This window comes from Plectropomus leopardus, chromosome 6 (assembly GCF_008729295.1).
Source record: "Plectropomus leopardus isolate mb chromosome 6, YSFRI_Pleo_2.0, whole genome shotgun sequence".
Lineage (NCBI taxonomy): Eukaryota > Metazoa > Chordata > Actinopteri > Perciformes > Serranidae > Plectropomus > Plectropomus leopardus.
The window spans coordinates 12,699,845-12,714,481 of record NC_056468.1 but is presented as its reverse complement, the minus strand read 5'-3'; the positions used below and the strand labels follow the sequence as shown (position 1 = coordinate 12,714,481).

The following is a 14,637-nucleotide window of genomic DNA, read 5'->3' as shown; positions in this document are numbered from 1 at the left end:
TAACAGGCTGAATCTGGTATTCTGGGGTATGCAAGTCTATGAACAAATCTGATGCTGTGTAATTAAACAAATAAATAATAATTAAAATATTCCACATCTGGACAAAACTTGCCTTTGAATCCGTCCCCTTAACTGTGTTTAAGTTGACTGATTCTGGTCTGGCATCGAGACATGAATGAGCGGTTTGTCTTAAAATAAAACACAACCAATGAGCGCCGCAGTGGGACTAACGCCGTTTTCAAGCTGTTGTCATGCGTGGGGCTGATCCACACGTGGCTAAAGGTCTGCTGTAATTTTATTGAGTGTTTTTCCATCACACAACATGGCAGGTAAAACAAGTTTACCTGTTGGAGGTGAGCTGTTTGCAGAGAAGCAGTAAGAGTCAGCTCTTCATCAAACATCTCATTGTGGCTGTTTCTGATCCTACTCTTCCTCCGTGCAGTATTAGTAGACTAATTACAGAAAAGCCACGAACAAAGTTCTGCCTATTCGGTGATTAACACATTTCCTTTGATATAAATTCTTCACAAAAGAAGCCCCCTACTGTGCGCAGTATTAAAGCTTTTATTGTGAAGCAGCAAAATAAGGAAATGTTGAGTTTTCATCAGCAGTACCTTAACACAACAGCTGTATAAAGCTGGAAGTGAACATGAAACTGTAAAATAAAAGTTATCTAAAGTCCAAACAGGGACGCAGGAGAAAACTTAACTCCAAAATACCGAGATTCAGTTAGAAGCTACAAAAGTGCAGAGAGCTGGACGCACACATTTTTAACACAACTCTGGTCTCCTGAACAGACAGGAGATGAGTGTCACAACACATGCTTGTTTGAGGGAGTGAAGGGGGGAATCTCCTCTCATTATTGTCCGACATTACGGTTTGTTTTACTTCTCCACTTTTTAAACCCCGGCAAAATGGGCATGTTGGCATGGCTACGCATACGCGTGAACTTAAAATGATGTTAGATTCAGGCAGGGAGGTTCTCTAGTGATTCGTTTGGGAAGATCAAATCTTCTTCCCTCATGGAAGTTGGTTAGAGAGGACACAATGTCAAACTTGGAAACAGCGTTTAGTGCGTAAACAATTCTGTCTGATATCAGGCAGGAACAAAACTGCAGTATTCCCAGAAATCAAGTTTTTTCGCTGTTCTAAAACAAAAGCTGATACAAATAGTTGCGCTGTGCAGCCACTGGAAACTACTGCTTTGAGTGTTGAGGAAGAATTGATCACTATCAGGTGTCAACAGATTGTCAGCTTTGACGATTTTTGGGGCCGATAAGCTGACAAACATTTGTAATTTTGCCAATTACCTGTATCGGTGTTATTGTAATGATCGCAGATTACATTAATTTATTAATTAAAAAGTGCAAAGAAAGTGTCAGCATGGCAAAACCTCAGGGAGCTATTTTTATTCATTTTTATATAAATTTTCACTTGGCCTTCTAAAAAAAAGTTGCTGGGATACTGCTGTATATGATGTTAAAAGTTTCAGTTTTGATTAAACATTTTCTAAAGGCTTTTAAACAAAGTTTGTGTCGAGTTTGTTATATTCCAAATTCTAAATTTTGACAGAAATATTTTTATTTTTATTGTAAATGCATATCTGTTCCAAATGTTGGCTATTGGTCTCATTAATAACTAATAGTCAGTATCAGAGGGTAACATGATATCAGTTTGTCCCAAGAGTTCCCAAGCCATGCTATACAACAATCATAGCAATCATCTCACATCCATGTAGGCTTATTAGTATTCAGATGTTCTTTTATTGGGATTTTTTAACGCAGTGGTTTTGGATTTGTACTCGGTATCAGCCGATACACACGTTTAAGTATCAGAAACAGCATTGGTAAGAAAAAATGGCATCAGAATATCGCTAATATGAACGTATTCAGCTGTTAAATTTCTTACCTCGTAACGGCGACTTCATGGCGGCTTCTACCATGCCCACCAGTAGCTGTAGGCTCTTGGGATCTTGGGCTAGCCCGGAGGCGAAGGCGGCCAGTGCGTCGGCATGGCGACCAAGGTACTGAAGGGCAACACCCTGTCGGAAGTATGCCTGTGGAGGGAGAGAGGCAAGAGTCATCAGAGCTCCAAGTCTAGTGCCACAGCAAGGGGCTTTATACAAACACATTACCAGACACACTCATTTCACGCCATTTGCATTTTTCCACATGAGCAGTTTTCTGAGCATGGCACCTCTCTCCTTTGTATTCCCATAATAGAGTGATCACTGGATTTTTTTTTGTACTTGTTAATTGGATTATAAGTTTTACATAAATGCACGTTACACTCTGGCTGCCTGCCTTCTCAGGAGCAACTATTGTTTTTCTCTTGAATATTTTTTTTTCTTCTGTTTGCTGTGGGAGTGAAGTGCACACAAGTAGAGAGCTGGGATTTCTCCTGGGCTGTGTTAGAGAAAAAGTGAGGAGAAAGAAAAAGGAGAATGGAAGAGAGCTACTTACTCAAGTCGGTCTGTAGCTCCATAAAAGAACAGCCATAAATACTTCAGATTGTGCATTCCCTTTGTCGGGGCGCTGGTGTAAAATAATAACACAACTGGCCGGAGTCTGTTTTTGCCAAAAATGTTACATCAGATGTGTCATGTTTTGGATATGTGAGCAGTTCTTCAAGCAAACAAAAATTAACTACATTTGTCATCCAGTCAGTTATTCACAGAGCTGAGAAAGTCACATTGTTGGGAGGACAATAATTCAGCACCGCAGAGATATAAAGTGCATGCGACTGCTGACATACTGTATCTTTCTGTGAGAGACTAAATTGTTTTGGAACATTCTTCAGATTGAAAACTAAAACAGACGCTGTCTCTGGGATCCAAAACCCCATCAATAAGTGTGTTTTTTTCTCCTCTTCTTCACAAAGTCAGTTTGGACTCACCAGAGGAAAAGAGATGTTTTATCCAAGCAAGTTTGTGACTCAGTATGTTTGTGTCTGAAGCCTGATCACAAAATAATCCGAGTGAGTTGTTAAACCTGACTCTTGTCCAGTCTAACAACAGCAGCAGAGAGAGACGGAGCTACATCCAGCTCATTATTCACGATCCAAACCACTAAATCCCCTCAAGAGAAAGCTAACTGTCTCAGAATAGTCATATCTAGGCTCGTGTGTCAGAAACGCACAATTACAGCAGCAAAGCATCATGGGGGAAAAGAGGGATAAGGATTGTGTGAGGCAAAGAAGCAACAGAACAAGGCTCCCACAGCTTAAGGCAAGTTAGATTTAAGACTTTTTCACACTCCTTTAGTGGCACTTGGAACTAAATATAAGACCAGTTCAACAAAAAACTGAAGAAAAAAAACAAAAACAAACATGAACCGACATTTATTACTTAGGATTAGGGACAATGCTGCCCAAATGTTAACTGTAGTATAAAATGTGGCTTGTTTTTCTCTTGTGGTGCCCAACAGAAATGGGGAATATCTGGCGTTTGTGTTTGAATTCAACTGTCTTGATTCCCCTCTAGCTGACTTTTGCATAAAATACACGGAGCCTTGTATGCAGTACCTTGCACCGGTTTCAGTCCTGCCATGAAATCTTGGTTAAATAGCCAATTTCTATTGAATATGCACTTCCCAATGTCATCCAAGGATACAATGACAGCTGGCTGGCAGACAGCGGATCCTCTGTTCTAAGAATCCCTGCCGGAAACAAATGATTGGTGTTGTTTGGCCTACTGTCCTGACATGACATGGATGTGAGAAGCATTCATTAAATTATTATTTGAAAAAAAGCCATGCTACCAGCTATTTTCAAATTTTACAATGTCAGAAATAAATAATGAAATCCTACTGCCCATGTCTTAGCATTGTAAGACTTTGGAAAGTTTGATCTAAGACATTTTAATACCAGTTAAGGCCTTACATTTAGATTGATTCTTTTAATGCCTTTTAAGACTTCTTAAGGATCAGCAGGAGCCCCGACGGAATATGTCTAAAATTCAAACTGTCATCCTGAAGATGAACGCCATCTAAATTATAAATTCAAATTGTTATTTCCATGGCCTAGAAAAGTTCAGTCAATATTTGTGAACATGAGCTACTCTCTCTCAATTCCGGAAACCAGAGAAGTAAATGTCAAACTTGTGATGTCATCAAGTATAAAGTCTGATCTACAATGAATGGGAGGCTGATTTTGTGCAACCAAAGAATGTTTGTTTTCTTTTTATACTCAAATGAGCTTTATTCAGTTATGTTGTTGTCAATTATTAAACAGAAAATGTACCCATATACCCAGAACATCTCCCTGGCTCCTCTCAGTGTCATCTATAACAGCTTTAAACATTTGTCTATGGGGCAGCTCCATGCTTTATACTCATGACATCACACATTTGAGCATTAGTTCTCTAGCTTTTGGTTTTGGAGAGAGCTGTCACTCCTTACTGATATCACTCTGGCTTACTTAGACCATAGGAATAACGTGTATGAATTTTGAAAATTGGCATAATTCTCCATTAAGAGTCCTAACCCTTCCCTCTCTGGTGCTATTGCGTGGCTGTGCTTATGTGTGTGAGGAAGTGGCAGTCCAGGCTGCTGTCTGGTCACCTCCTCAGTGAGCAGGCAGTCACTCCACTCACAGCCTCCAAAAGTGACACCAGGGCTAATTTGCTATTAGCATCTAAGAGGCCTTTTCATTAGTCTTCCCAAGCTTCTCTGTTAGCACCGCTAGGAAGCAAAAAAAGCGGGGAGGATTAAAGAAAATGAGACATGACATTGAATTTATAGAGACCAGTAATTAATTTTGCTTCCGTCCGAGCCCCCCACTGACTACCAATCTCTGCAGACCTGCTGCCCCCCTCAACATCTCTACCTCCCTTCGCTTGCATCACAACTCCATTGAAAATGACGAGGACAGAGATTAGATTCAAAGCATTAACCTTTGTTCTAACACTGTTATTATATGAGGGGAGTGCAGGCCGGGGTATCCGCTCAATATTAATTGCATCTAGTGGCGGTGGAGTTTGGGCAGGACGCATTGGCGAGAGTGGGGAGGCCCACAAACGTTTCGCCCGAGGGAACAAAAGACATTTAAAAGCACTTCTCCCTTTGATTAGATTTAGCCTACAATATGACTGCTCTCCCACAGATCTTTCTTTCATTCTCTTAAGCGGCGTGCCCTGACTGAGACGACCAGGGAAAGAGGACGGGGAAAAAGATGAATAAAATAAGGCTTGCTTCTAACAAAATTTTTTTTTGCCATCTTCTTTAATCCTTTTATTTTACCCTATGCTGTCCTACATAAGGCTGAAAGACCAGACTGTGCGTAGAGTGCATTAAAATACTGCAAACACAAGCACGAGAATAAATGCATAAACGAAAGAGCCACGGCGAAAATGACAGAATCAATGTGCCGTACGGCCTTATAGGATTTTTTTTTCTTCCATTAATCTCCCACTGCTTTCAAAACACATCATGAAGCCGCACAAAGACATACACACACAATATAACCTCAGCCTTTGCATAATCCAACAAGTCAATTCAACCAGTGATGCTCATAAAACAGAGGGCTGACTTGAATTTACATTACGGCGGCTGAACACCAGCGTAAGGGAGCGCCAAATAGTGCATAAGAGGACAAAGCTGCAGATACAACATCAACAGGTTGGCTACGCTATGAAGCATTACAGGAGAGGGGAGAGCAAGATTTTACCCCTACACAACCACTTCTTAATTCACGCTTAACAGGATCTTTTCTAAAAACACAGCAGCATCTGCTTAGAGCTGCGGCTACACCGATTAGCACAACCTCTCTTAGCTCTTAGCAAGTCAGAGAGAGATAGAGAGAGGTACGGCACAGAGAGTGAGACACAGCATTACTGGGAAAGATAGGGCTCCACAGATTAACTCTGCCCTTGTCAACATACACAACGTAATGGTACAAGTGTTAATCTCTGAGCCAAAAACCATCTCCCTAACAGGATGCATATTAGCGAATGACTCCTCCAAAGGCAAAGTTTTCACACAGCACAAGGCCCTCCTAACATGTGACACATCTGTAAGGCATCTTGTACAACATGACATCCACAAAGCAAGACTTCTAATAATGTGTTTTGCCTGAAATTCAGTCCAGGGTTAATTATTGAGCCTCTCCTCGCCTCCTCTATTTAATGCAGCAATGTGCTGATACCACAGAAGAGTGGAGCGAGTGGGAAGGTTTGTCGTTTTTACCCGTGGGTAAATTCGGGGAGCGCTAATGCGCATGTGTGCCAGTACATGTGTGTTCATTTTTGTGTATGTGTGTGTGAGCAAAAGAGAGTGAGAGAGAGGGAGAGAGGCTAGAAAACACATACGAATAAGAGAGAGGATAAAAGCTTTTCTTGTTTCTCGAACATTTTAATATTTCATGAATGCTTGTTTGATGTAGTTTTAAATATTCATGTTTTTATGCTTTGGAGGAAGAAGGAAATGATGCAAAAAAAAAAAAAAGTTATTCACTGTGGTACACTGTGCTACACACTGCAGGGATCCAACATTCTCTGCACACATATGCCCAAACAAGCTCGCGCACACCAGTCGCATATGCTCCCCTTCCATCTCTAACAAGACACTTACAATGAAACACGGACAATTTTCTTTCAGTGACAGCTCTGTTGTTCACAATAAGGCCCACAGTCAGAGCAGCTGAACAGAAAGTTGACGAGACTGGGACTTTAGCGTAAGAACAGCTGTTACAGACTGCCTTCCTATTAGCAGATTAATGCCTCGACATATGTCCTTGCCCCCTTCTTAGGACCCTCTTCAGTACGCCGTAACCCCAGGGGTGTCATCAGCCCCTGGGAGCACGTCTGTGTTTGCACTTGTCTATCCTTGTTCAAAATCTGAGCCTAACAGGCTTAAAGGAAGAATTCACTGAAAATGTATTTTGAGTATCTGTGCCAAACAGATGTGAGCAACAGAGCTATCACTGGGCATACGGTAAGATAAATATACTCAATTTGCACATTCAGGATTCTGCCTAATACATGTGATTATACAAAGTTCCTTATCTAGCATCTTAAAATGAGATAAAATGCTGACAAAACAGAGCGTTTCTAACAGATGTGGAAAATCTTGTTAAGTCAACAGGTCAAGAGCCAAAAGTGTGCTGCAGGAATGAGTCCTAAAACATGGGGATGAGTGAGCATTTTAGCACTCCTGGTTCCCACATCTTGATGTCAAAGGGTTTTTTTAAATATGTTTTTGGTTAGATGCCTGCAATAAGGTCTGTGGTTAACACAAGCTAAAGGGATTTTCAGCTTTTGTGCAACAACATAAAATACATCAGTAAATACCCTAAAATGAATTATGAAGCTTTTATGTGTCTTTTGCTAACAAGCAGCTAGACTAAACTACAGAGCATCATCACGCCGGAGGTGCTGAACATGGCTTTGCAGCCTCATGGTGGGGGCGATGTTAGTCATGTGACCTTGGTGTAGTTTGTTTGTACGTTGGCTTTTTACTTCTGGTGCTCATTTTTGAGGATTATCTGACTGAACAAAAGTATCATAAACATTTGTTTGCCACAGAGCTTACTTTCTGCAATAAAAAGAAAAATGTTTCAATTGTGAATGTTTCCCTTTTTCAACAATCTGTGTCCCCTTTCTAAATTAAAATGTTTTTGCAAGTCCATGACCGGTGCGCAGGCAGAACTTTTCGGCATTAGCAGTTTGTAGGGTTTTGTCTTGCAGGGTAGATAATTGATCTGTCGATCCGGTCAGAGCATATCAGATCAGATCAATGGATGAAAGCAGGAGATGGTGCAGAGGCAAGTAAATGGAAACTTTAAGACCCAGCACAATGTTAAGTTTCACCTAAACCGCACCTGACGTTGTGCCTAGAAACTGCTCTGCATCCTGCAAGTGTGGTGCAATGAATAATTAAACAGCATCATGACACCGCTGCCTATTACCATATGTGTGTGCGTGCGTGCGTGTGTGTGTGTGTGTGTGTGTGTGTGTGTGTGTGTGTGTGTATACATATATAGGCATAGATATATAGATAGATATATACAGATATATCCTAACAAAAGCTGCAATGTTAACTTTCGGGTCAGCCTGCAAAAAATGGTATCCCTACAGCACTCTATATACTATATGTATCCTAAATCTACACTTATTTCCTCAGGTTGCACTACGAGATACATGCAGTGCTTGCGAGACAAATGCCTTCTTAAGACTGCCAGATCTTTTTGTTTACCCTATCCTGAATCTGTCATTTTCAGCAAGAACTCAAATTGCCAAGGTAATTTGTAAATTTTTTGTATCAAGGGCACTGGAGCTGGAAACCCGCCCATGTAGTCAGGTTATTTACAGACAGTTGAAGCTGTTTCCTGCCACACATTCAGAATTGTAAAATCTCAACCAAACTGATGTCTCTCTAAACAAACAGCACAACTCCCTCGCCCACAGTGCAGGCAGCCTGTCACTGAACTGACTGCTCAAACTGTGCTCCGGTAGCCCAAGGACTTGTGTGGCTTGCTGTGCCCTGATCGGTGATCAGCAATAATAGAGATGCTCTCAAATGTGGAAATCAATAGAAGGCGCGTAAGCTCCGTTTAGACCGTGCCACACCCTTCATTGCTGTGGTGTGTTTAGGATACGCCTGCTGCAGATGGTTTCTGATCACCCACAGGGCAGCTGGTGCCACTGCGACGACTCTCAACAGAGCCCCCGCTGCTGACATAATGGAACTAAAATCAGACCATCAAATAGGGACAGCAGGCTGCAAATACACTGCACACACACACACACACACATATAAATACAAACTGAAGAAAAATACATCAATAGCTCCTCAAGAAAACCACCCATCTGTCTCAAACAAACATGTATTACTTGGTATCAGCTTTTCACACAGGCAAGGACGCTAGGATCAGATTAGCACTAATGGTGTGACAGGAACAAAGGGATTGCTGCCTTTCTTCCCTCTGTTTCTTTGGCTCTTTAGGTGTCGTCGCCTGGTCTCCAATGTGACCCAGAAATGTCATGTGTCGACCAGGGTTTTCAGACATGCGCCTCCGCCATCCCTCGCAAATCTCAACCACTACACTTTCAAGGTGACACAGTCGATTCGCAGGGTACACAAAATGTCAACTGCTTAATTTAATATCCAGGGATAACTGTCGGCCATGACAAATTAGCTGGGAGAGCAGCTAAAAAAAGTGAAATGGAATGATTGCTGCTTTGGGCCTTCTGCCCTTCAACTTGACAAGCTGAAAGCCACCGTACAGCACAATGGCGCCTGTACTTAATTAAATCTATTTCTGAAGCAAAGTGTGTGTTTCTACCCATCTTCCTGCGCCTCACTGCAGGTAAAGATCTCTTTCCCCCCCAGGAGTGAAAAGGTCTGGGGTCATTCCTTACAGAGGCGGCGGTCTGGGCATTACACCCATCGCCTAGGGCCAAACATAAACCTCTGGCCCTGGGGTCACCGGGATAGAATCATGACACAGCTGCCTGTCTATTACCATCTCCCCAATCTAATAAGCCCCAACCCTAAACCAGCAAGCAAACCTGACCCACATCGATCATGTGTGTGTGTTTATCTGTGTGTGTCAGTGTAGAAAAAAACTGTGACAGACTCATTTTTCTTCACTCTGAGTGAAAGATCTCTGCATTAATCGAGCCAATCGATGAAAAATGTTGCATTTTCAGGATTTTGTTTTGCTCTGTATGCTGACCTGGAGGGCTTTTAAACAGAACAACCCTGGTCGAGTCTACAGTGATTTTATGTTAACAACATGTGCTACAGCAAAGGTGCATGTTAGGCACTTATGCAAGTCAAACTGAAGCACCTCACAATCTGCATGTAGGTAGACGCAGTAAAATATTTATGATCCATTGATGTATACCTCCCTAAGGGCAATGCAGACTCCAGTGATTGCTGTTTCAACCAAAGCCCTTAATTAGCCTATTAGATTAGATGGCTTTAATGAGAGCAAATTAAACTGATCTTTCTTTGTCGAGCCGGCAATTAAAGGGTAAATGTTTCATTATTCAGTGAGTGGCGACAATAAGTACCCAGGTACAATCCAGAATTCCTGGTAGAGGCTTCAGCATGAGAGACATTGTAGTACTCTCTCACGGGCTGCGAGGAATCGATTAGCTGGCTCACATCAAACTGGCAGCCAGCGCCGGACTTCAGATTGGAAAAGGTCATAGTCAGGTATGTGGAATCAATGCTGAGCACTCTGTATTCACTGTGTCTTGTATTATCCAGCCGGGGGGATGGTTTAACGTTTTCTAAAAACAATTACCAAAAGACAAAGAGAAGCTTCAATAAAGAAGGTCAGGGCTTGCGATCGAGGAAGTGTCATGTGGTGCACATCCATTGTGACAGTCAAAGTGAAATAGAAGGGAAAAACTGATATTGCTCATTTATCACAAACAGATGAAACAGCACAATGGTGGCAAGCTGTGGGGTCGTGCAGTGACATGCTGTCACAATACACTGTTTGGCAGAGGGAATTCAATTTTCTTTCCGCTATGTGCATGTCCAACATAACTGGGGGTTTTCACAAAGGAAACACACCAATGGAAAGCGATAAAGGAGCAGATAAAATGGCAATATGCTTGCAGCTCATTCTGAGCATGTTAATTCCAATGTTAGAAAAGCCATGTCACACTCTTCCACTATGATTTATAGCCCGATTTGTCACATGGATGCAGCTAGCATACTTGCATTCTTATTAGCATCTTAAGAGTCTTGAGATGTGAGGCTGAGAGGGTCAGGGTGCTAAACAGATTTCCATGCCCCTCTCCACTAGATCCTTTGCTCTGCTCTGCTTGAGCATTGTGCACAAACCCCACAGCCACAGGGGCTGACTCTCAATTAAAGTAGGCATTAATTACTTAAAGGAGCTTTAATCAATCAAGGCCAGATGGTGAACCTGAAAAAGAGAGCAAACTCAGAAGTGCTTTCCACCCCGACTAGACTAGAGGTGCCCATAAAAGGCTTTATTACAAAATACCTGCAAGGCTTACATTTTATGGTGTATTTTTGCAACCAAAAAGGGTAAGCAGGCAAGTAGCTTCAATCTCTGCAGATGAATGTGTTGTCACTGTGACAAATAAGCAATACGATAGAACTTAAACTAATTTTTAGCAATTGTGGGTACTGATTATGCAAAGCCAATGCCAATGCAATAAGCAGCTCTGACCATATGTGTCCCTGATGTGTTCAGCCCCACAGAGCAGACAGAAGAGGCTACTTGGCCCCGGTGCTGTACTCTCCTGGCCTGAGGCTCCATATCCTCCATCTTCATTTGTACTCCCTTAATTGGCTTTGACAGTGAACTCAAGCATGGCTGAAAAATACCCTCCTCTTAGTAAACACTGGCTGAGAGACACATGTTCTCAACATGGGAAACCAGGCGTCTCCATTAGCCATTAGGATGGGTAGTCATGTCCAACTGACCCTCTCTCTCAACGCCTCTTCAAAGAATGACATTCGGAGCTTCACATCTCAAACGCTGTTGCCATCTTAACTGATGCATTGCATTTCTAGTGGGAGACAAAGGCCAATGTACCATAGTGCAGAATACAACATCATATTCACAAACCATTTAGCCTGAGCAAAATGAAAGCTGTTCAAACTGGCATTTTCGAAGGTGTGAAAAATCGGCTGCCAAGCGAGAGAAGCATTGAGCCTGAGGTGTATTTTGGGGTTGGTTATCATTGCTTGCTGAGTTTGAAGATCCCAAAGAGAGACAAAGTCCACCAAATCATTACCCCCCCTCACTGCTACACACTAGGCACTGCTCCTTGTCAGTGTCAGCACTTGTGTTGGGTTCATTAGGTTGCTCTGGCCTTGGTGGGAAGTTGCTTCATCAAACAGGAGTCAGCAGCACAGGCTGCCTGACAGTGTGGCTTCTCCAGAGCTGCCCTGCAATACTTCAAAAGACTCACAGTCAGCCTTTATGGAGAGCTCTAATGAAAAGCATGGCATGAGCCGCTCTGCTTTTGATTCTGCTGGTAAGGAGTCATACATGATTGAGTAAAGGCAAGTTGAATCACAGATAAGGCGCTGAGAGGGCTGGAGAGAGGAGAGCGCAGGGTGAAGAAAGACAATGGTGAGGTAACCCAAAGGGTTGGACTTAAAACTAGGAGGAGGTGGGAAGGCAGCGGAAGAGTGCGAGAGACAGAGATAAAGGTTAGCACATGAAGGACACCCAGAGATGCCACTTGTTATTCCTTCCTAGTGTACGATACATGTCTGCTGCCATCAGGGCTATCAGAGCTCTTCATTGTGTATGACCTGTTTCTCCTTCCTGTCTCCCAGTGCAGCAGCAGCATCAGTATACTGGGCTGTGATGGCTGTAGCGCCACCACATTGCCATGCTTGTGCACACGGAGATCTCCCCAGCGATTACCAGATAAATGCACTTTAATTCACAACACATGCGGCAGGGGTTTATATATAGACTCGCTAATTCCCCCTCGGCCACACTGCAATATGAACTCCTTGCTGCACCAATTTAAGTGTGTGATGAGTCCCGCGCGGACAGGCTCTTCTACTTATCATATATATGACATGCTCCGGCACATTGCTGGGAAAGGGAGAATACCAGAAGCTGGAAAAAAAGTGCGATTATGGGTGGATATTTCATTATTAATGAGGAGTGGTTTTCAGGGCTTCTTTTCTATTGAGAATTATCGGTCAATCCCATATATAGTTGAGCTTAACAGTATTTTTACGGGAGATGTCACACCCACAGAGGAAACATTTTAACAAGCACAATGCTGCTAATGCCCATAATAGCAACAAGTATTTACTATTTTAGGCTGAACTCCTGACAGTCACCTCCCATAACTTGGCTAATTGGCAGAGTTCTACTGAAAGGAGGTGTCTGCCTCTGATAACACTGAGTGGTCCTGTAACACATCTGCACAGTCTCTGCTTTAGCTCATTAAACAGCAAGTTCCCTCAGCGTTCTTTGGCCATCACCATGCATCATTAATTGTGTCCGCCTGCTAATCACGTTAGCAGTATTTCCCTGGCTTTGATATCTAACTCTGCGCATGCTGCGTGACTCGACGGCCTGTCCGATAATAACATGAAGTGAACAGGTTTCCATACCACCTGTGGACACTTTATAGGTTTGGAAAAAAAAAAAGCAAATATGATAATTGAAACTCCTCTGGCAACTGGTATCAACATTAAAGTAATCCACCGCCAGAAAACACACACGCACGCACTCGTAGAAACATGCACATACGCACACAACTCAAGCTAAATAAAAACACTCGCTCAGAGCTATGAGTCATACTGTGGGTGCCAACAATCAATGGGGCTCACCGCACCCAGCTGGCTGTAGTAGCAGAATGTATTAATTTTCTCATTTAGAAACAAATACATACTACAAATAGATTAATGGTGTTTGATCAGCTTGGCAGAGCGATGCCAATTAGTATGCATGGATGGCAACAGGCATGATGCTTGGTTTTTGTATGTGCTGCTCTAAAAGCATATGGCAGCAACTAAAAACGATGCATATCCATCTCAGAGCATAATTCAAAAGCACTTGAGCTCCCAAGGAAGGGGTTGCAATACATGTAAAAAGGTGGGGATACAGAGCGAGGGAAAAGAAGAGGAGAAGAGTACAGTGGAGCCAGGAGAGCAGGAGCACAAGCGTAGAAAATTGAGGCTATGGTTAACTTAGGACCAGGGAGAGGTGAAAGTGGCCCTCATTTCATACTACACAGAGTTTGGCAATTACTGGTGACAGCGCGTTGCACCAAGACGGGGAAAAGATTGATCCGGACAAGCAGGACTCTGTTTGCTTTGTTAAAAGTAATTAATCACTATAGCCACAGAGGAATGGTGCCTTTAGTGCCACGCAGCTTTGCTGAGTGTGTTTGTGTGTGTCTGTGTGTGTGTGCAGCCATATGTGAATTTAAGTACATGCGCGTGCCTTAGCATACATTTCCGCACACATGTCCGAAACAGCTGAAGTGCGAGAAAAGGATGATACAGGAGAACTTTGGGAAAAAAGGAAAAAAAATGGGCAGATGGAGGAAACAGGGAGCTAAGGGAGGAACATGCGCACACTGCACCCATTTATTCACATGCATGCACTCAAGAGGACCAGTAGTGCAATCCATCATAAGAGTCCTATCCACACCCACTGAGCAGAGAACTACAGTAAAGGGGGACTGTGGATAAAGGAGATAGGAATAGGAGGAGAATAAGGAATAATTCTCCTTCCATCACCTTCAATTTGCTCTGAGTGAAATGAAAGGGTTACATCATCTGCCTCAGGTAACTTACTCCTCCTTGATATGAAATAAACAACATTCCCTCTGGTTCATCACAGCCAGTCTCTCCCTCTCTTAAAATCACTTATTTTCTCTCTGAAAAGAAACTGGAGTATTTCGGCAACGTCCTTAAAACCAGTTTCTCATTCATCACACTTTAATTGCTCACACAAACAGTTTTTAATTGAAAGAAGAATCTAAAAGTGCTCTCGCTTTTATCACATTAGACACCCTACTTGTACTTACACATACAGTAATTCTACGGAGCCTGCGTATACTCACTGTTAATGCCTCTGTATTCTCTTGTTACCTTTCTCAAGCTGGACAGTTATTGGGATGTCAGGCCAAATTGGCCATAATTATGGCTCTTTTAATTGTGTAAATTGTTG

General features: G+C 42.5%; 1 protein-coding gene across 1 annotated transcript in view; it reads right to left on the bottom strand.

Annotated features, from left to right (window-relative positions):
• LOC121944003 (tetratricopeptide repeat protein 28-like) overlaps positions 1–14,637 on the bottom strand; it is a 200,966-nt gene that overhangs the window by 77,868 nt on the left and 108,461 nt on the right. The window contains exon 3 of the mRNA XM_042487644.1: positions 1,909–2,056. Within this exon, the coding sequence (XP_042343578.1) occupies positions 1,909–2,056 (148 nt within the window). The remainder of the gene's footprint in view (positions 1–1,908; positions 2,057–14,637) is intronic.